The sequence below is a fragment of the Nicotiana sylvestris genome, chromosome 6 (genome assembly GCF_000393655.2).
Source record: "Nicotiana sylvestris chromosome 6, ASM39365v2, whole genome shotgun sequence".
NCBI classification, from domain to species: Eukaryota; Viridiplantae; Streptophyta; class Magnoliopsida; order Solanales; family Solanaceae; genus Nicotiana; species Nicotiana sylvestris.
Window position 1 is genome coordinate 174,818,839 of NC_091062.1, and position 22,402 is coordinate 174,841,240.

At 32.7% G+C, this 22,402-nt stretch overlaps 1 protein-coding gene across 1 annotated transcript; it reads left to right on the top strand.

Annotated features, from left to right (window-relative positions):
- The first annotated feature begins 10,776 nt into the window (after nt 1–10,776).
- On the top strand, nt 10,777–20,186 carry LOC104244972 (cyclin-A2-2-like). The gene is made up of 13 exons (XM_009800506.2): nt 10,777–10,997; nt 12,259–12,340; nt 13,810–14,162; nt 14,358–14,634; nt 15,769–15,902; nt 16,278–16,370; nt 17,401–17,534; nt 17,957–18,032; nt 18,808–18,884; nt 18,976–19,009; nt 19,093–19,242; nt 19,333–19,467; nt 19,738–20,186. The coding sequence occupies exons 3-13, from the start codon at nt 13,848–13,850 to the stop codon at nt 19,789–19,791; spliced, it is 1,479 nt and encodes a 492-aa protein (XP_009798808.1). The 5' UTR covers nt 10,777–10,997; nt 12,259–12,340; nt 13,810–13,847; the 3' UTR covers nt 19,792–20,186.
- The last annotated feature ends 2,216 nt before the right edge of the window (nt 20,187–22,402 follow it).

Below are 22,402 nucleotides of genomic sequence, written 5' to 3' on the forward strand. Positions count from 1 at the left end.
AAATTTTCGAATAATTTTCTACCTTTAGAAGAGGCAACAAAATCCACCATCGGAACATTATTTGGTAATTTTCTTCTCGCTATCTTTTGATAATACATTGGATACTTTTATTTTGTTGTATTTAAGTTTCACATTAATTCCTTTTAATAGTTACTTTGTAACTTACGTGTGATTTCTCTTTATACTTTTCATAGACGTAATCTGCATACCGATAAAAGCAAAGGGACCATCAATGGTGGGGAAAAAAAGAGGCTCGAAATAATAGTTACAGATGAAACGTAAGTAAATTAGTTAAGCCATTTAATTTTTATATTAAGTAACTACAACAGATAAAATATTTACTTATTTCTTGCACAATTAATACATATTTTGATTGTAAAATTTAGGCATGATCGTAAAACTATAACCATGTGGGGTGAGCTAGTTGAAAAAGATGGTGAAATTCTACAACAACTGATAGATGAGAGACCTATCGTAGCATTTTGTGATGTGAAAGGGTTGATTTTTCAAGGTATTATATAAGAAATTTTTATAAGCCAAATTAATTCTTTATCAATTAAATTTATACTAAGCTTTATTTGTCTTTTGTGAGTAGGGATTTTGGTATATCTACGACTCACATTAGTAGTGTGTTGATTCACCCAACATTTCAAAGAGCAAAAGAGATGCAAAATTGGTAAGATATGACATTATTTGTTGACCCAAAATGTTACTTCTTAAGATGCCAGAAAATATTTGATAATCCATTAAATTTCATATTTACAGGCATGATGGTATGAAAGCGCAAAATAAAGATATTACTTTAATGTCATCTAAGCTAATTAGAGAAGCCAAAGAAGTGAAGATCAAAGATATCATAAATGGTTCATCTGCAACTATGAAGGTAAGTTTTGTCAAATACTTTAGAATGATTATACTCCTTTTGAACGTGCTAAACAAAATTAAATAATTGTTATTTGTAGGATTCATATTGTAGATTTAATGCACGAATAACAATGCTTGTAGACAAGGATGAGTTGTGGTATTCTTCTTGCAAGAAATGCTATAAAAAAGTCAATATTGAAAATAAAATTGCGAATTGTAGTTGTTGTATGTCAAAAAACGTTGACCACGAAGAAAGGTAATATTCATACTCCTTCACTTCCTTTATATCTCTTGATATTAATTAAGTTATTAATATAGTTATGCATTACTTTGTAGATATCGTCTAAAAATTGATGTGTTTGATGGCGATCGACATAGCAATATTACACTTTTTGATGCTGCAAGATACTTGCTAGGTTGTGATGTTAAAGAGTATATCCAATCGATCTCGGAAAAGATTATTTTATCTTTCACTTTTATATTTAGTATTAGTATACTTAATATATAACTTGACGGCTATTTGAATACTATTGTGCTTCCTTTCAGCAAAATAATATTTCAGCTAATATATTCCTTTTAATGCTACAGAAAGAAGACTCGGAATTTTACCAGAAGATGATCTTGAGTAAAAATAAAGAATTTACTTTTCTGGTGAAAATTGATAAAAGACCTCAAGGCAATGGAGCTAAAAGGGACTTAGTTGCTGAAGAGATGCATGAAGTTGGAATTATTGTTGCCCCTGAAGCTGAGGAAGACGTGATAGAGTTGGACAAAAGAATCAAGAAGACAAGAGATTGCAGAGACAAAGAAGATACTCATTCAATAATTCATACAAAAATCAAAATAGAAAAGGATTAGGGATTTATCAATCCTCTGTCACTCCAGTAGATTTTCATTACAATATTTCTTTTTTTTTAGGTAATTTTCCAGTATTCTCCAATATGTTACTATTTCAACTTTATTTTTGAGCTACATGTTAGTAATTTGACAAATTCGATTTTTCTACTTAAATTGGTGTGTTGGTCAAAATTTTGCTACCTCATTGCCTATTACCCCTCTGTAAAACTATTCCCTAAACTTAATGCCAATACCTTTGAGAAACACGTTATACATTGTAAATATTACTATACGGTAAACATTTCTTGTCATTTTAAATTATAGCGGCTTTACATATGTATATATTTTAAGGGTTGTTTTATTATTGATATTTATCTTATTCATTTAATTTGGTGTCCCTTCATATTAAGAATTGACTAAACCATCATATGTCATTATTAACGTGCAACGCACGTACATAATAACTAGTATTATTATAAAAGCATGAATACAGTGTCGGTTTACAAAAATAACCTTATAATATTAAGCATAATAACTTATAGTAAAAGGATATAACCGGAGTTCTAGACATTAATTAGCTTTATAATCCTACTAGTTTTAGGACATAATACTACACGTTAGGAATCCTTTATGATGAATCCCACGATCTCACCTAACCTATGAGCATTAAGTTGGCACAATTAAAAAATATTAGTATTTTTACGACAAATATTTCAAAGAAATAATATTCTATTATTTTGGACTTCACAAATATAGTTAGAATATAAAAACTACCAGCAAGCGAAAAATCAAATTGATGTACATGCATTAGTTTATTTCCTAAGCATTTAAAACATGAAAACCAAAAACACGTCAAAGAAAAATGCTCTAATTTGATCAATACCATATATATATATATATATAGTTATTAGGGTATTTTTGAAGTTTCTATTACTAATTTAATTTGAAAACATATTATAATGTCATATTACTAATATAATTTGATAATGTATTATATTGTTCAAATCCATTTAGAAATAAAGAGAGTTTATATCTTCTGTATACTATTATAAAAGCACGAATATAATATCGATAGACCAAACTAGCCATAAAATATTAAACAAAAGAACTCATAGGGAAAGGATATAACTATAATAACCTATTTTTTGGACTACAATACCTTCTATGTTAAGTTTTATAATATTTAAAATTAGTGAATTTTGTCTATTACATTCTTATTACAAATATGTAGGAATATTTAATAAAATCAATTTCATAAGAATCCTCCGTATTGGCAATACATTCCCACCCCATAATATCCAATAGCAAGAAAAAATAAAAGTAATATTAAATTGATTACATAAAACTTTGAAATTGAGAGAAAAAAATTTCCCACGATATATTTTATATTATATTTGAACTATTTTTCTACTAAAATAATATTTTTTTTAATAAATTTTTCGTGTAATATTGAAAAATATACCAATTATGAAACAACAACTAAGAAAGTATTTATGAATATTTAAGAAAGAGAAAGAAAAATGATTTGTAAGAATCAATAGCACTAATGATTTTAGAAATATAAAGATCTAAAAGTGGAATGTCAGATCGATCTTTTTTCTCTTTGAAAATAAAATTTATGGTGGATAAAATTATAATTAAGATTAAATATTCAAAAGAAGAGATGAACTAATATTAAGAATCTAATTAACATAAAATAATTTTTTTTATGTTAAGATCAAATAATTAAATCTTTCAATTAATTATTTAGCAAGAGAATCCAATTCAATTATTTTTAAATTCATAATATGAGTAAAATTATTTTTCAAGTTAAATAAAAATCTTAGGGTACATAAATTTATTCTGTAAAAAAGAGCGTTAAAGATTAAAAAACTAATCACATAGTAAAAAAAGGTTAGTATGTTATTAAGAATCAAACGGCCATACAAGTGCTTGAGGAAGCACAATCAAAGCTAAACCTTGAGCAAGAACAAGCTTTCAAGACTATATTACAAAGAATCGACTCTGGTATAGGGAGATTATCCTTTGTAGATGCCTCAGGCGGAATCAAAATAATTTTTCTATGTCATGCATTACTTGCAAATATCATATCAAGAGGCATGATACTGTTCGCAATAATAACAAGTGGTGTACCAACAAGGATTTTATTATGAGGTCACTCACTTTAGACTTGATATACCTCTTCAAACAACTGAAATAACCATCACAAATATAACAAAGCAGAGCAATAATGTGAAATTTAAAAGGAAAGCATAATTGATAATATGGAATAAAGCGCTTATGGTTAAATGTCAAATAATCGAAATAATGCACGGAGTTCTAGAGATATATTAAATATCAATGAACCATTTGATGAAAAACTAATGGTCTGGAAGATGATTTTTGTTAAGTACTACAGTAGTTCAAAAATCAACAAAAGAAGAGACTGTACTACCTTGCCAAAATTATACTTATGGAATCAAATGAAAAAGATTCAACTGACAAGAAATATAAAGTAAAAACGAATCCAATACAGTGACTTCTTGCTTTGTATCAGAAACGAAGAAGAGCATCCAATAAAAGATGAATCGGTTCTTCTAGAACACTTAGTTATCAACCCTAATGGTAATAGTAGTGTATTTAATAACGGAAATATTTCCATCATTAGATCAAAATGCAATTTGTGCAAATTGCATGATAGAAATTTAAAAGCTATTTTAGCTAGCAAAAATGAATATGCCGGTCAACTAAATAAAAGGTTGATTCCGAAGTTTTATGATAAAAAACAAATTGTTTTTTAGTTTTTGACTTACCAGAAAATGATATCAATAATTACTATAAAAAAAAATACTTAAATCCTTTAATACCAAATGACCTTCTACCATACAAGTTTGTTGTCAAGTTTATTTTTCCTTATCTATGTCAGTGTCACCGTATATATATTAGACTAAGTTAAAATTGATCTTCTATTGCATATAGATAGATTTTGAAGACAAATATGATTGCCATGTGTGAGCACATGATTTTTGCCTCATACGAATTACTCTAAAATAATTCCCAAAATTAGGTTTTGGCTTTGATTATGTGTTATTTTAGGAATTATTGTGTGATTTTTCTGATTGTTCGCATGTATTTGTGTGCATGTTTAATTTTATTAATGCATCAAAAATACAAAAAATATAGCATTTGCATTTAAGATTTGATTTTTACATTTTTTAGAATTAATTAATAATTAGGTGTTTTACAAAAATGAAAATTCACAAAAAAAAATAAACAAATTTTTGTATTTTGGTTAAATTGTGTGATTTTCTTTTAATTTAAGTGTTTAATTATTTGTGATAGGTGTTATTTAAAGTTAATTAATATTTTTAAGCTAATTTAGGTCTTCTGTAGTTTAATTTAGGATTTTTAAGTTTAATTTTTTGAAAGAAAAAGAAGAAAAGAAAAGAAAAGGAATTAATGAAATAGAAGGAAGTCAAATTTGGCCAAATTCAATTTAATTCAAGAGGCCCAAATAAAATGCACTGGAAACCCACCCCAATCCAGCCCAAAACCAGCCCCAACCCGGTCCGTCTTCAGCATCGATTAAACGACGTCGTTTCATGTTTGTTGATCTGAACCATTCGTTTCATTCGATCGAACGGTCTAATATTATCCTCGCAACCCGACCCGTCCACCCCAATAACCGACCCAATCCCCCAACCGGCCAAAACGACTCCGTTTTACATAAGTGGATTGATCCACGTCGTTGATCTCAATTGATCCAACGGTTTGGATTCAATTCCACAACCTGTATATATATGTGTAACACACCCCGCCCCCTAAAGCCCCTACCTAGTCTCCTTCGTCTCTTCAGAGACACCCATGTCTCTCACCGCCTCACACCACCGCCCTTCGCCCACCGGAAATCGCCTCACGACGGTTCCGGTGGCCCAAACAACCCTAAATTAACGCCATTGATTCTCCTTCACCCCATCATCTTAAATCCCCGAACCATTGCCTTCGAATCTTAGTCAAATCCCTCGAATTTCAGATCGAAGATCGGACCCGGACCCTAGTTTACCCAATCAACCCCAAACTAATACCATATGACCACCTTGACCCCCTCTTTACAAATCCCAGAATGGTTTCCTTCGAATCTTTCTAGAACTCCTCGAATATTAGATCCAAATTTAAGCTCTAAAAACTCACAACTCGATACTGTCAAAACTGGTGGCATGCATCGACTCGAGAAGGCTGATTCGTTACAAAATTGATGTCATTCGCTCTTTCTCAACAGAAAAAAGCGATTGGTATCAGTTTTGTATGAATCAAGTTATAAGATTCTAACTTCGAGTTTAGTTGGTGAGTATCCAGCACTACTTCTTTTCTTTTCTTGTTATTATTCCACTTCTGCCCCGTCTTTTTCTCTTCTTAGGTTTGAATTAGGTTTAAAATTGTGAATTATCCATTCGATTGCCTTTGATGAATATCATATTCATGTATGTCGTTAAGTAATTTAATAGCGATTTTGATTTTTCAATCTAGTTAAAGGTTTTAGTCTTTTGTTTACTATAATTATGGTACTTCGGAACTTAGGGGGTATGAATAACAGAAGCCTTGAGGGTAATTTAGGCAGGGAAACTTGTCAATAATTAATTAGAGGGCTTCTCAATAGTGGTAGGGTCTAGGAAATGCACTACTGAATTAATTATAAGCACTAAGTAGTGGAATGAATTAAGAATGAAAAGGGGACTGGTAGTGGCTGGCTTAATGCCCTTTTAGGAGTTGGGAATCAGAGAACATGGGGGATATAATTAAAGACTAAAAATACAGGTGTAAAAGGGTATACAATTTGGAAAGGGAGGGGAACATAAGAAAAAGGACAGAATACACCTTAAAAGGGGGATACTCACTGATATATAAGAAGCAAGGACTGACTTTGTAGGAGGAGAACATTAGAGGAGAGAGAGGCAGAGATAGAGAGAGAGATAAGCATTAAGATATACACAGCAGTTGGATATTCTAAAATAGGAGGGAGGGAGATCCGGATACTCTAAAAATACTGAGAGGAGAAATTCTGAAAATACCAGGCAGCTGTAGAAACTATTGTTTCATTAAGTTATCTTGGTAATTTCTTAGATTTCGAATTCCTGAAATGAATCCTAGTTCAATGTTTCATTAATCTCTCTTGTTTTGATTTTTCTTTCTCAAATTTTCAATCTGTCCAGTCTAGTTTAGTTCATTTGAGTGTTTAAAGTAGAATGGATTTCGTTTTGAGTGGGATGTGAAGTTGGTTGAACAAGTAGATACTCTACGGGTTTCTGGGGTCGATCTCGACACCTGTTGGTTTGAATCTGAGGTTATCTGCTGTACTGCTGATTGTTTGAGCTTGTTGAGTCTCATTTCTTCATTGTTTACCCTCTTTTCCAGGTATTCGCTTCTATTTCCACCTAATGTAAAGCTTGGCTTGGAATATATAAAAGATGGATTTATGGAGCTTTGAATGTGATTTATGTTGTGTTAGTTTACTTGTTTGTTTCTGTTTCATTTAGGTAGTTTTGATCGTCACCCCTCTACCCCTGAATATGTGATCAAGAGAATAACTTTCTGAATATTGTAGATTACATGATAGTTTGGATGGGTATCTCTTTTAGTTGAAGCCTTTTAAATATATCCGGTTGGTTGCTTGTTTTTTGCTTTAAGGTCTGGATTTGAGCCTGGTTGAATATAGCTAACTCAGGATCTTTTGGATTGATAAATATGTACTAGTTAAGATTGTTCCAAGGTTTATTTGTCGAAGGAAATAAGTATTTTGCTTCCTACTCTCTTATGAGTTTCTAAAATGTATGGACTTTTATGATGATATGGTTTGTTTTGATGCTGGAATTGAATCTTAGTTCATTGCATCCTGCTGTCAGTTAATTCTTTAAAATTGAGTCATGCTAATCAGAATAGAAGTGTATTTGTATGGCATTGTGGAGTTTAGTCATTGCAGGGGACTGATCATTTAGCAGTTGTAATCACTAGTTGGTCACAGTTGTAAATTGACAAGCATGTACTCATGCTAAGTGATTCAAATTGTCCGATGGTTTGTTTTTCTATTCTTGTTTCCATGTACGAATATTTGATAGGCTTCTCATGATTAGTTGCGATCTCATTTGTATTCAAAGATTTACATGAGTTCTCGTATAACTAGCAGGAAGTGTATAAAAATTGGAATTCTAGCGAAAAGTCAATTGAAGCTGTATGTGTCAATATCACATGAGTTTTTTTTTTAATTTCAAGCATTGAAAGTGTATTGCGTGAATTGGCAGTATAATCGTTTAAGTCGACTATTCACGCACCTAACAAATGTTGAACTGGGTATTTGTTCTTGTACAAGTCATTTGTGTATTCTGGCTCATGTAATATTGCAATACAATTGTTTCATGATACATCAATTTCTTTTTATTTTGATTTAAAAAATACAAAGTGTATAAGGATTTTTAGAATTCAGGATCCATGTTGGTAGAATCCATTTGATGTACATGTCAAAAACTAATCTCTATACATCTATCCATATTGACCTTCCATAATCAATGGCCCTCACAAAGCTAGTTAGCTTTTTATTTTTATTTTTTTTATATAGAAAACTTGAAGTGCGCCATTTTCATTAAATAATCCATGACCCTTGTGTAATTAATTTTAATCCTTAGAAACCGAGGCGTGCCATTTAGTTAAATTTTCACGACCCTCGCAAAGTTGAAAAATGCGTAGTTGCTTTAGGCGCGCCATTTAATAATATTACTTTCCTAAACTCGGGTGCGCATTTATGTGACCCAAATCAAAATCTCAACGATCTTGAAATACGTCAAGAATCACGGGTGCATTTATGTGACGTGGTTCGAGACGTGTTTTGATGGCGTTGCAATTCTCTTAAAAATGAATAAAAGCGGTTAAAGTTAAAATTTGCACATAGGTTCATAATTGTTTAAAATCAGATAATTCAAGCCAAATATAACAGTTGAGCGACCGCGCTAGAACCACGAAACCCGGGAATGCCTAACACCTTCTCCCGGATTAACAGAATTCCTTACCCGGATTTCTGGTTCGCGGGCTGTTAAACATAGTCAATATTTTTCTCGATTCGGGATTCAACTGGTGTCTTGGGACACCATAAATCTCCCAAGGGCGACTCTGAATCTTTAATAATAATTCTGTTTCGATTGTCCTTTAATTGGAAAAACTCCCTTATACCCTCCTTCCGGAGGTGTAGGTAAAAAGAAGGTGTGACATCATGTACTGAAAGACTTAGATCCGTCGAATAGCTTATGTAATAGCACATAAATAGTATATAGAAGTTTTGACAATAACATCATACATGCAAAAATTATGATATTGGTCATGTGCTCTAAGTATATTTTTATCCCCGAATTCAACTTTCGTCTTCCTAAAATAAAGAATATACTTCAAATTTGTGTGTAAATAATTTACGGTAATAAATAAAGCACAAAGACAAAAATCCTAAATATTGAACTATATTTACCGCAATAGAAGGAAACGTATACTAAAAAGCATCGTCTAGAAAGAAATGTTCAGTAAGATACCATCACATTAAATACTTTTAAATTATAATACATAGTTATCGAACTAACATGACTAAATTGATCATTTATGTAAGTTTCTGATGATGTCTTTTCATTTTGAATTCAGGTATTATGCTAATGTAATAATATTTTTCGACATTTAAATGATTTAAATGTTTAAACCATCATGTGCCATTATTAACGTGCAACGCACGTTCATAGATACTAGTAATAATAAAAAAAGGTAAGTAACATACTATGACCGACTAAATTATAATTATCGTATAAAATTAGAGCAATTAAATTAAATACCTAAAACAAATAGATTTTTGAATCGCTTCCCTAGCCCATACATATGTGAAAACTAGCTAATACATAATTACTCTTTTTATTATCATATATTTTCCAATCTATCAATGAAATAGGATCTAATTTTCTATCTTAACAAATCCCCGACCCCATCCAAAGAACCTTAATCCCCAAAAGTGAAAAATCAGAAAATTGAAACAAAAAAGGAAAAGTGATTATGATGATGAGACAATTATTTTCCTACTAATACTCAAAATATATAACAAATCTTCACAATACATTTTGTTCAAGCATAAAATCGCAAAAAAGGTTCAATACTACAAAGTGATGGTAAAAGATTATTCTTTTCATTTCATTTTATTTAATCATGTTTGATTTAGATACAATACTTAAGAGGTTAATGCTACTATGTTAGAGAGGGTGGGGACAAAAAATCAAAATAATGGTTAAAAGTAAGTGTGATAGAGAATATCATATCAAATTTAAAAATGTAATAAGTTAGATAATAAAAAATCTTAAAAATCGTGGAAGTGTAAAATAAATTTCAAAAGTTCTAGAAGGTCAAAAATTGAAAAAAAAGAAACATACATGGCTCTTTTGGGTGTTTTCTAAAATATGTTTATTTTGGATACTTATTTTTACAGGAAATTTTATGAAAGTACTTTAGAATATTAGTACTTAGTTTGTATTTGGTTAAATCATTTGAGAAACAATTTTGTTAATGTTAGAGTTATAATTTGAGTTTGGTCAATTTTCAAAAAATGATTTTAACTTTCAAATTATGATTCGATACTTTAGTTAAGCAACTTAGATATTTGTGAGTAAAGAAAAAAGAGTGTGCGAGACATATGAGATAAATTAAAGAAAAATATTGTAGTAAACATAATTTTTTGGTAAAATTATTTTTGTCATGAAACAATTAATTACAATTTTGCTTCTTTTTCAAAGATAAATGTGAATTTTTTGCTCTTTTTTTGTGGTTTCAACTGTTATTCAAAATCACTTATTTTTAAAAATTCGGTTAGACCCTTTTAAGTTTTAACTCTCAACAAATAAGATTTGTTTATTTAGAAAAGAACAAGCAATTCTAATTTCTTAAAATCTTAACCAAAATAGTATAAAAATGAAAAGATAGACCCGACGGAGTAATTAGAAAAACTCTTTCATTTTCTTTTTTCTTTTTGGCTTTTCAGAATCAGAAGTTTGAACTATGGACCATCCCGCTCTCACTCATCCCCCACCCACCCCACCTTCACTACCCACCCTACCCCTTCCACATCTACAGTGTTATATATGTATCATGACTCTCTCACTCTCACTGCCCCTCCCCCCACTCCACCCCCCTGAAACCACACAGACGAGCTACATTGATTGATCGGAGAATATAGAAACCCTAGCTCTGCTATCGAGGCACCTCCATTTTAACGGTGTCGTTAGCTCATAAGCTATTAACAACGCAGAGTAAGCTCAACTTATATATGTACAAATGAATATGTATATTGTACTAGTTGATTAGCTGCAATGTACCATAACATCGCAGTATTTTGCGACGAATAATGGATTGATTTTGAATTTTTGAATAATTTTGAGCTCCATTTGTGAAATCCTGGAGGATTTGCTTTCGGATCTGTGAGCTTAGCGATTTTCCTGAATTTTCCGAATTGGACTCTGGATTTATTAATTTATTTATTTAATATTTTTGGTTCTTGGTTGTAGTTTTTTTTTAATGGTGCATTTTGTTGTCTTTTGAGGTTGAAAAACTGTGTAATTATCATTTTATGGTTACTTATAAAAATGATATAGATTATTATTTTCATTTTTATTTTTGTTCTTAGTTGTAGTTTTTACTTTTTAAAAATTTTATGGTGTATTTTGGTTATCTTTTGAGGTTGGAAAGCTATTTAATTTATTTCTTTGGTTGCTAATGAAACTAATTTGATTTGCATTTTTTAATTTGTATTTTCCTATTTGTTATTCTCAGTTGAAAAAACAATTTAAAATTTATGGTGCATTTTTTGTTTTGAGATCTTAAAGCTATTTAATTCTATCTTTTCAGGTTGCTTTTGAAAAAAAAATTGTTCTAATACTTTTGCTTTGCTTGTGGAACTAGAAGTTAGAAGGAAATAGAGTTTTGCAGTGGACTTGAATTTCCAATTGAAGAACATTGATGGATCTGTCGTGCCATTTTCAGAGGATTTAGGCTAACTTCTTATTTTTGAGTTTATTTATGGATTTTTAAGAAAATCTCCGAGTAGATCAAATTGAGTGATTTTTTAGAATTAAAAATTATCTGTTGCATACAAAAAGGTAATTAAATTGCTTAAACGTTGACTGAGATGAATGATATCTCTTGATTATTTGCTTTCTGTTTAATATAATACTAAAGTAATATTTTAAATTTAGTATCTCATTGGTTGTCATTATAAAAAAAAAGTATCTCACTTGTTGTCACCCTACATGTATGTATGTTCCCTCAAACTTGTCGTGGACAATAGAGGTGGATTATACACATAGAGTCGAAGTCCAGCATGCACCAATTGCTTATATGTAAGGTCTACCTTTTAATGGATAGGTGCTAAATTTTGAAACTGAATGACTTAATCTGCAGCAACAATGTATGAGTAGGGTACTTTACATTAGTAGAACTTTCCGTGCGAATGCTATGTGCTATCTTTCCTTTTCAGACCGTAATGCTTAACTCATAAGTAAATGTTTGATGCAGGCTTGTTCCCTGGTTCAAGAGTACTATGACTGTTGCTTCTTATTTATACAAAGCTCTAGAATTGTGGTGGAACGCAATGCAGGTGAATTTCACTCTTTAAGATATAGGTGACCGTCCTACATATAGTGTCATTTTTAAGATATTCCGGTCTAGTTAGATCACACTTAGCAGGCGCCCTTTATTCTTTCCTTGTAAAAAAAAAGTTAGAATCAAGCTTAACTAGAAGGTGGGAACATAAAAAACATATGAGTCTTGGCAGTTTGTTGTTGAATAGAGCATTAGATAAGCTCTTACCACTGGTTAGATGTTAGCATAAAGATATTTTGGTTATTAAGTTTGTAGCACTTTTTCATCTTTGCTTCTCTCCAGATAATATCCTTCTGCTTTTAATCAGAATATATGATTGTATATACGCTTGTTATTGATCCTTAGTTGATCAAACGAGTCAGAGGGGGATTCTTTTGCCTGCTGCATTTGAAGATCTAGATTTCCTTTTTTAGCTCTCTTACAGTTTTGGACCTCTTTACTTTAAGTTTCTTTTAGTAGATTGCTAGTGGTCATGCGAAAATGTAATACCATCTTTCATGGAACAGTTTAAAGCGGATAAAGAAAGTCAGGAAAAAGACAGTCTGTATGAAAAGGTGGATCTTTTTCTGTTTGTCATGGGAAAATCTACTAAACATAGTAACAAAAATAGCATAGTTTGAAAATATTGACTGCACTTGACGAAAAGAAGAAAACAAAGTAATGACCGGTTTGTTCCTTTGTAGCTTATTACATTGTTTTGTTTTTGGTATGACTGACTTTCATTATCTAAGTTAATGAAAACTCCTCTAAATTTTTCACTTGTTCTTTACTTCCTTTTCCTAATCAATTTTATGCTTAAATGAATGCTACAATCAAACTAACATTATGAGGTTACATCAATAGTGTTGGATATTCTGACTCTGTGTTTGTAGATGTTACTTGCTGCTTCTATATAAATAGCTCCATCTGGCATAAGTTGCATATAGTTAACTGGATAAGATGAATCCAAGTTCAAGTTACTGTACCAGTTCATAGTAGTTTCATGCTTTTTGATGAAGAGCTTCTCAATTCCCATTAGATCACATGCTGGTCATGTCAAAAACCGATCATGCACTAGTCATCTTCTTGTTCATTTATTTGCTTTACTTTAATGTATCCGAGCTTGCTGATGAATGATATTGTCAGAGCCCTACATATTTATCTATATAACTGTCGTTTCTTTTTATTGGTTGTGTTTTCTTGCATTACATATATATTCTTTATTCTTTTTTCGTCTTCGGGCCCTTGCTAAAGCCCCAAGTCTTTCGACACTCTCTTGCTTTTCACCATTGACAACACTGCTGAAGAACTGTTTATGCTGCTTTATAAAGTTCTATGATATGTCTTTTGAGATTAATGTTAAGTTCCCGCTTATAGGTCCATGTTACACATTTGTTTCCACAGTATCGTTTTCTTAACACTTTTATGTGCCATTTTTATCTTTGGCTATTGAAGGTTTATGATGATGTAATGTTGGCTGTGCAGTTGTAGCCCAGATAATAGGCATATCACCACCTGGATCAATGAGGAATGCAAATATGACAATTGGATCTTCTAATCTTAAAGAGCCCACTATGCGAATCACAAGATCACGGGCAAAAGCCTTGGGTTCATCAGGAGGATTACCACCTCGACACCCGTCTGTCAGACAGGATAACAAACAGGGACTGGGAGCACAGGGAACTAAGTACAAAAGATCTGCCTCGGATGAGAATAATCCAGTTACTAATGCTAGTACAGCCTGTCAACAGCCTAAGCGAAGGGCCGTTCTCAGGGATGTCACCAATGTGCTTTGTGAAAATTCATACATGAATTGCATCAATAGAAGCAAATTTCAGGCGAGTTGTTTTTTTCAAGATTCATTATATCATATTCGCTCTTTCGTTCGAAATGAAATCACTTTGCTGGACATAATATTGGTTATTGAACTAGTGTCTTTGTTTCATCGAATGGAGCTTCAGTGGTGAATCTATCTCTTTGTTCAATATTTATCAAAATGTGGCCAATGATGTCAACTTGTCTAATGGTGATAGGTTAAGAAATTCTCTGATACGAGGAATTCAAAGGTGACACCTGCTATTTTGGTAAAAAGACCGCATAATGAAGATAGAAAAGAAAACACGATTGAAGAAGCAAAAAAAGTAAAGATCGAGAAATCACAAGAACACTGTTCACAAGCACGCTTCAAGGACCTTACATTAACTCACCCAAGTAAATATATCACTCCAGCACAGTGTGGTTTTGTTGATCTTATGCCTGTGAATAGGAGTTTACCTACAGCCATTGCAGTCCCGAATACAACAGAAAAAGGTACGATATTGTGTGCTATCATGCAAGATTTGAAGCCTTCGAATATTCTGATTTATTCACTCTTTTGAAGTAGTCTGAAGTGCAACTATCGTGACTGAGCTGTGTCTGCTCCTTTTAAGTTTGAAAAAAAAAATCTGGTTTCTGTTCAAATCTGTGATAATTGTTGCATGCTTGTTCATAGGGACCAACAACTAATATACTTGTTAAGTGTTAACCGTTCTGGAAACTTTATCATTTTGAATAGTTCTACCAAGATCGCTGGGACTGCCAAAAAGTTTATATTAATATGAAACACCGTTGAATCTGATCCTTATGTGAAAGGTTCTGATGGAACCACATGCAATTCTCTAAGAGCGCGAGAAGTTCTGTAATGATATATGTTTTCGTTAGTAGTACAAAACTGCTTATATCCCTTTGTCTAAGTCAGATATCTCATCATCATTACATTAGGTATCGATTTGAATTCAATGTTATAATTTTGATCGCAATCTCTTGAATAGAAGTTTGTAATGACTTTATTCACTGCATTTTGCATTATATTAAATCTCAATTCAGTAGACTGTTTCTTTTCCCTGTTCCTCATGCGCCCTTGTTCTGTATGGCTGCAACCTTAATTGCTCTCACAGACAAATACGTAGAATTAAACTGTAACTAAGATAACTATGCAAAAAAGAATGAGTTTAAGCTAATTAACTTCTAAAGAGAGATCTTGCTCACTTGAATATGTAGTATCTGACACGTACTACCATCAGAAGAAATGGAGATCTTAGAATAACTGGAAGTTAAGAGACAATGTAATGCACACAACGGAAAGGGTGAAGAAACCAATTGAGTGCATACTACCTTACCAGTGACATGTGTTTGTGGTTTTAAGGGAATAGGTTTTTTATGTATCCATTATAAAAGGGGTAATGTGTCAGTTCACAAATGGATGGACTGCAGAAACGTTTTTCCAGAAAGGTAAAAAGCAAATTGTTGGCAGGAAAACTTATTAATCTGGCTGATCTTCTGTCATTGCTTGCAACATTTAATCATCTAATTTGCATGAATGCATTAATAGTTCTGAAAGGATATCTTTCTATTTGATATGTTTTTCCTGGAAGGGCCTTATTTTGTTTCTGTTTCATCGTGCAGATGAAACCAAGGTTTGCCAGAAACAAGAAGGCTCCGATTCTCTTGGTATAGCAGATATAGATTCAAAGCACAAGGATCCACTAATGTGTAGTCTATATGCTCCTGATATATATAGCAATTTGCATGCCATGGAGGTTTGTATGCATTCCTGTCACTACTTTGAAAATGACTGACGCACTGCTGATAAGTCTAGTGATAGCATCAGCAACTGTAACCATCTAAACAACATCAACCTAGTGTTGCTCAGCAACCGTAACCATCTAAACAACATCAACCTGGTGTTGCCTTTAGTATTTGATTAAAAAAAATATTATCATGGATAATAACAATGAAATAGTTTATCTTTTAAGCACTTTTTCTGGCAAGGGAGTGAAATAGGTTTTTATACTTCTGAACAAGTTTAAGAGATGTACTCTTCCCCTTTCTTTGTCAACCTAAGGAGGACCACTTGTTGAGAAAAAAGCTTTCTGTTGCTCAATTACTCAAAGACATTTTCTTCTCACGAACAGCTTGACCGGCGGCCTTCATTTAATTACATGGAAAAGCTGCAGCGGGACGTTAACAAGGGTATGCGAGGTATTCTAATTGATTGGCTGGTGGAGGTCAGTTAGCTTACTTGATATTTTTACAATGCTTAATATTATGTGAAAGAGTATCTTAAGCAGGATTTTGTTGTTCTTAATAAACAAAATGTTCTCACATCTTTTTCCCCTACCTAAGTTAGTGATAGTAGATAACCTTTTTGTTGATTTCTTTTACTTTGATCTTTTGATAAGTGGTTCCTTTTCCGAATGCATCATCAACTGAATATTTGCTTTACATTAAAGCATTATTATCTTGTTCAACTTTTATGTTTTACTTCTACTTTTTTCTCTTTTGAGTTATTTCCTGAAGATCATGTGTTTTTTTCTTCCTGAAAGCATATCATTGGATGTTAGTTATGACAGGATCTGTCATATTTGGTTTGGTTCACTGATAAGTTATGTTGCGATTGTAATCGGTAAAAAGTAATAACTAAATTATTTAGTACATATATATATATATATATATTGGATTTTTGGTTTATCGAATCATAAATTAGATGCGAGATTGTAATATGAAACATGTGTATGGTTTTAAACTTGAAAAATGTTTGTTCCAGTAATACCCTTGGAGGTTGTGGGTTAGGAAAAATAATTATAGCATATTATCACATAAAATAATACAATGGTTGGGGAGATTAGAATAAGTAATTTCTGCATAACAAATGTAGTGTTTGTTTGGCAGTATAAGAATCCCTGCATAACTAATGTTTGATTGACGGTTTTAAATAATAAATATAGATAGGTGTCTTTGGAACAAATTAAAAAGGAAATAGTGTCACATAAGATGGAATGGAGGCAGTTTTATTTATGCAAGAGATGAAAATGGCAACCAAAACATTCTATTAGTAATCGGAATTTAATGCTGGAATTGTTTTTTCTTACTGGGAATCAAACCAGCCTTTACGCATATTGCCATAGTCATTTATGCATATTCATAATAGCACTGGCCTATGAAACTCAGACTTACTTTTGATTAGCTCTTTTCCTACTTGTCAAGTGTTTGGATAATTGTATCTGTTGACCATCAATCTTGTTCCCCCTCTTGCAGGTTTCTGAAGAATATAGGCTGGTTCCGGACACACTTTACCTGACTGTACATCTCATTGATAGGTTCCTCTCTGAGAATTACATTGAAAAACAAAAGCTGCAGCTGCTCGGAGTTACCTGCATGCTAATTGCTTCGTAAGTAATTCTCGTTTGTGACAATCATATCAAGGATGACCATTGACCAGTCATGAAGGCCTTTGCACTTCCTTTATTCATGTTTTCCTGTTGAATATTTTCTTAATGTAGTCTAGTAATGATTGGTAGATTTTAAGGTTATAATGTAAACTAAAATGTTTTTACATATTTGAATTTGTAGATCACATAGATATCCCTATATTTTCCATGGGAGCTTGTGGAAAATAGAGCCTTCTAACTTAGTTCTTTTATTCTTTTAACTTGTATGTGCATGTGCTTTACAATAAGGTGATCAGCTCTTCCGAATTTCAAGAAATTCATTATAGCTTCAGAAAAGAGAAACTAGCTGAACTTCCATCTGCATTTTTTCATTGGATTTTTTCTGCAGAGTATAATCTTTTATCTTGTTTTTGTGCTTCCAGCAAATATGAAGAAATTTGTGCCCCTCGTGTGGAAGAATTTTGCTTTATTACAGACAACACTTACTCAAAAGAAGAGGTATGCTCATTCAAATGCTGATCTATTTTTAGATTTCTTTATCATTATGGAGAATGATGTACATGAAGATGGGCTATGCAATAAAGGCAGTTAAATAACCTTAGTTTTGATTAATGTAAGAGGCATGTGTCAGTCTTTTTTTTTGTTTTTGTTTTTTGTTTTTGTTTATTTGAGTTTATTTTCCTGTTTGCATAGGTCATTAGTAACCATCTCCAATGTTTGGTTACTCAATGTTGGGCTCTCATGTTATGTCATCCTGCTCCTGATGTCCATCACTGGGCGTCCTGGGTGTGTTAGAGGCCCATATTGGTTGAGAGTATAGGTTGTAGCTTCTTAATACAGTTTTGACAATCCTCAACTCATGAGCTAGTTCTTGGGGTTAAGCCCTAGGTCCGATATATTATTCTGTATCGTTATGAATCCAACTATTCTTTCAGAATTTGTCCTGGTAAATCAATAATAGTAAAAAACATGCTCCTTCATACTCCAACGCTAGTTCTTTTGACTGCCATTCCAGCAAAGTCGCTCATCCTACAATTTTTTCTTTTGCTGGTTTGAACTAAATTGACTAGCATATTCTGCTTATCTTCTGTTAGACGAACTAGCTAGATTGTGTCATCTAGCTTTCCTCTTTTTTTTTTGATGATATATTCGATGCATAGTTGTTCCTACTTGAGCAATTATCTGAGCATTTTCCAGAATGTTTTTCTCTGTCTTCTATGATATGACTTAAAGTTCCTTCTGGATGTGAAAAGCCTAATATATCGCATGTCAGGTAGTAAGAATGGAAAGTCTAGTATTGAATTTTTTGGGCTTTCAACTTGCTGCTCCGACCACTAAAAAGTTCCTGAGGTACCTCCTACAGCTAGCATTATAAGCAAATTTTACTCATGTTACTTGTGAGAGCAGGCTCCTTATTTGTGCCATTGTCCTTTGTTTTTAGGAGATTTGTTCAAGCAGCACAAGCTTCATATGAGGTAGATGAGATAGCATTCTTGCTTTGGTTGAGTCCTAGAAAATGATGCTTATATGACCAAGTAAAAATTGCTCCAACCTGCAGGTTCCCTCTGTTGAACTGGAATTCATGGCAAACTATTTAGCAGAGCTAACACTTGTTGACTATAGTTTTCTTAAGTTTCTTCCGTCTATCACTGCTGCATCGGCTGTATTTCTAGCCAAATGGACACTTGATCAATCTAACCACCCATGGGTATGCAACTTTTTTGCTCCTTTGACCCTATCTGCCCTTCTCTTTGCAATTGTAATGCAACCACGAAATGACTTTGGAAATGGTTTGCAGAATCCAACTTTGGAGCACTACACTAGTTATACAGCGCTAGAGCTGAAAACCACAGTTCTTTTGCTGCAAGATTTACAGCTGAACACCAGCGGAAGCACCCTGAATGCCATTCGTGAAAAGTATAGACAACCAAAGGTAAGTAACTGTATCAGAACCTTATTTATTCGTTTTGCTAATCTAGGATATGCAAAGATGTTCAGACAAATGGTGGAACAAAAATGTCCACTTTTTCAGCTTCAAACATAATAGAACTTCATTCTTTTCTCAATGAGTATGAGTTTAAAGAAAGCATCAACAATTCGTTTATTGTAATAAAAATACATATGATACACCTCTTTTTTGTACATTCCACATATATCAGCTGTTTATCATTTTAGTGTAATGAAGCTTTCATTTGTATTTCAGTTCAAGTCCGTGGCAACTTTATCATCTCCGGAACCAGTCCAATCACTGTTCTAAGAACTGCTGAAATTAACTCCAGTTGGCCAGTTCAAGTTTAGCATATCCATTGTTGCTTTCTCATGCGAAAAGACATTAATCTTTAACATACAATAAACTATCATTCCTGGAAAGGGACTCATTCTTCTGTTCATTCCTCCGTCAACTTTCAACCAGTATGTATCGTCCTACCATGTTCGTGCACTAGCAGACTGCAGGTGCTCCAGAAACATGGAGACTTCAATGAAGTGAAGGCAGTAAGTTAAAAGAAATGGCAATTGTAAGAAGTAACTTAACAGCATTTCAGGTAGCTACTTGCTATCATGTATTTGGAGCTGTTTGAAAGCTCTTGTTGTTAAATGGTTCCAACTATGACATTTCTATTCTTTCGGCTTAATAAATCCGTTTTCGTTCTAGATACAAGTTTTATTTTTGTTAACGTGGCTGTTAGGTGTTTATGGGTAGTTTGCAATGGTGGTGGGGTTGGTGGTGCGTTGGGGGTTTTAAAACTGCATGATTGGACCCTTTCGAGCAAACAAGAGTGTGAATCCTGAGGGGCATTGGTTTGCTGACAAAGTTATGCAGAGATTATAGTGCATGGCATGCAATACAAGGGTTAATAAGCACGGATTATTTAGCGCATATGCTTTTCTAATGAATGTTTAGTTCATTTAGAGCGCAGCCCGTGATTTAGCATGGTTGGGCTAGAATTTTCGGAACCAATTTAAAAAGGAGGCTTTTAAGCCCGGCCCGAGTAAGCATGTGGCCCGTGAGACTTGACTGTGGCTAGGCTGGGCCGGCCCATAGGCCTAATAAAATATTTATTTAAAATATATAAAAAATAAAAAGTATACTGTCTCTAGAGATGGAAAATCAGAATTGGATCTTTACTAAGAGGAACCAAAACTTGATTTTGAGAAGTTTAAGAGATGGATGTTGTCACGTATTGGAAGGACCATTCTAGAAAATATCTCGACCTTTCAGTGATGGCGCGTGAAGTACTTGGTATTCCTATTACCATTGTAGCATCGGAATCAGCATTTAGCATTGGTAATGTGTTCTTACAAAGTACAGAAGTTGCATTTATTATGAAAATGTCCAAACACTTGTTACTACTCAAAATTGGCTGCACAACTTTTCCCAAACTTAAACTGATAATATTTTTTTATGTGAATTTGAATATTATTAGTTTTTAAAATTTAATTATTCTTAAGATTTAACTAATTAATATTTCATATGAATTGTAGATGTAGATGAAAGTGAAGGTGTTAAGATAACCTTGTCACAAGCGGATTCAAATGTGTTTGATGAAGATGATGTGTTGGGTATCTCACAAGTGTAGATGAAAGTGAAGATGTTAAGATAACCTTGTTATAAGTGGATTCAAATGTGTTTGATGAAGGTGATGTGTTAGATATCTCATAAGCGTCATGGACGTTCTCTTGAATAGTTTGTTTTGAGTTTTGACTTTTAGTGAATGAAATAGTCTTGTCTTTTACTTTTTTTAGTGTTTATTGTGATATATTGGAACACTATAAAAAGTTACTAAGTTTTGCAAAAAATTTCCAATAAGATATTTTACAACTTTTAAATAATCATCTTTTTTTAGGTCAGAACTTAAAGAAAAAATATAAAATTATATTTTTAAAACTGATGGGCCGACCCGTGGAGGCCTGAGGCCCATATAGGGCTGGGGTGGGCTGACCATTATAAGGCCCATCAGAATGGTGGGCTAGCCCAGCTCAGCCCGTCAATTACTAAAGCCCGACCCGGCCCATATTGAACATCTCTAAGTTCATTGCAATAAATATTGAATATACATTACATATAATATAAAAGTTGACAATTATACCTTTGAACTCACTGCAAATAAAAAAATAGAAAGACAAAATGAAGGTTATTTTGGTTGTTTAGGTGTTTTATTCTTGTAAAACTAATCCATGTAGAAGTTGTCTCATGTTGGAGCCGGTGTAAATTATATCAGAACTGCAGTATCAAGTAATATTGGTATTATTTATACAGAAAATGAGATGCCTAGTGTAAAATGTGAAAAAAGAAAAAGCATTCTTTCTGTTTTTAGTAGTGAAAGAAGAACTTTCTTTTCGATGTCATTATCGTGGTTGTGGATTATGGTGGTATTCTTCTATGCTATTGTTGAAAGTTCAAATTTGTTTTGCTGTAAACTACTCCTTTACAACACAGAATAGTATAAAGAGGACAAGCATGGTGTCATTTCTGCTTTGTTTTTTTCTTTAATAAAAGGTCTGGAAACCCAATTGCAGCAGCTTCTTTTCTTTGTCTTTCTATTCTTGTAATTTATCCAATTCTTATCTATCACTACGACCATTTTTAAGATGCAAACTTAGTACAAATCTATTGTTGGGGGCAAAATAAAAAGGTAGTAAATATTAGAAGCTTCAAAAATATACAAATGAGTCAATCTTTTTGGTAAGAACAAAAGAAAAAGAAATGGTGTCAAACAAATTTCTGACATTGGGATTTAAATAGGCTACAATCAGGCCACTTTAAGAGAAACCTCTCAATTTTTCTTTTCTTCTAATCCATAGTAAAATGATATGAACATACTCATCCAACTAGCAAAGCTGAACAATGAAGAAGCCAGGCAAGAAGG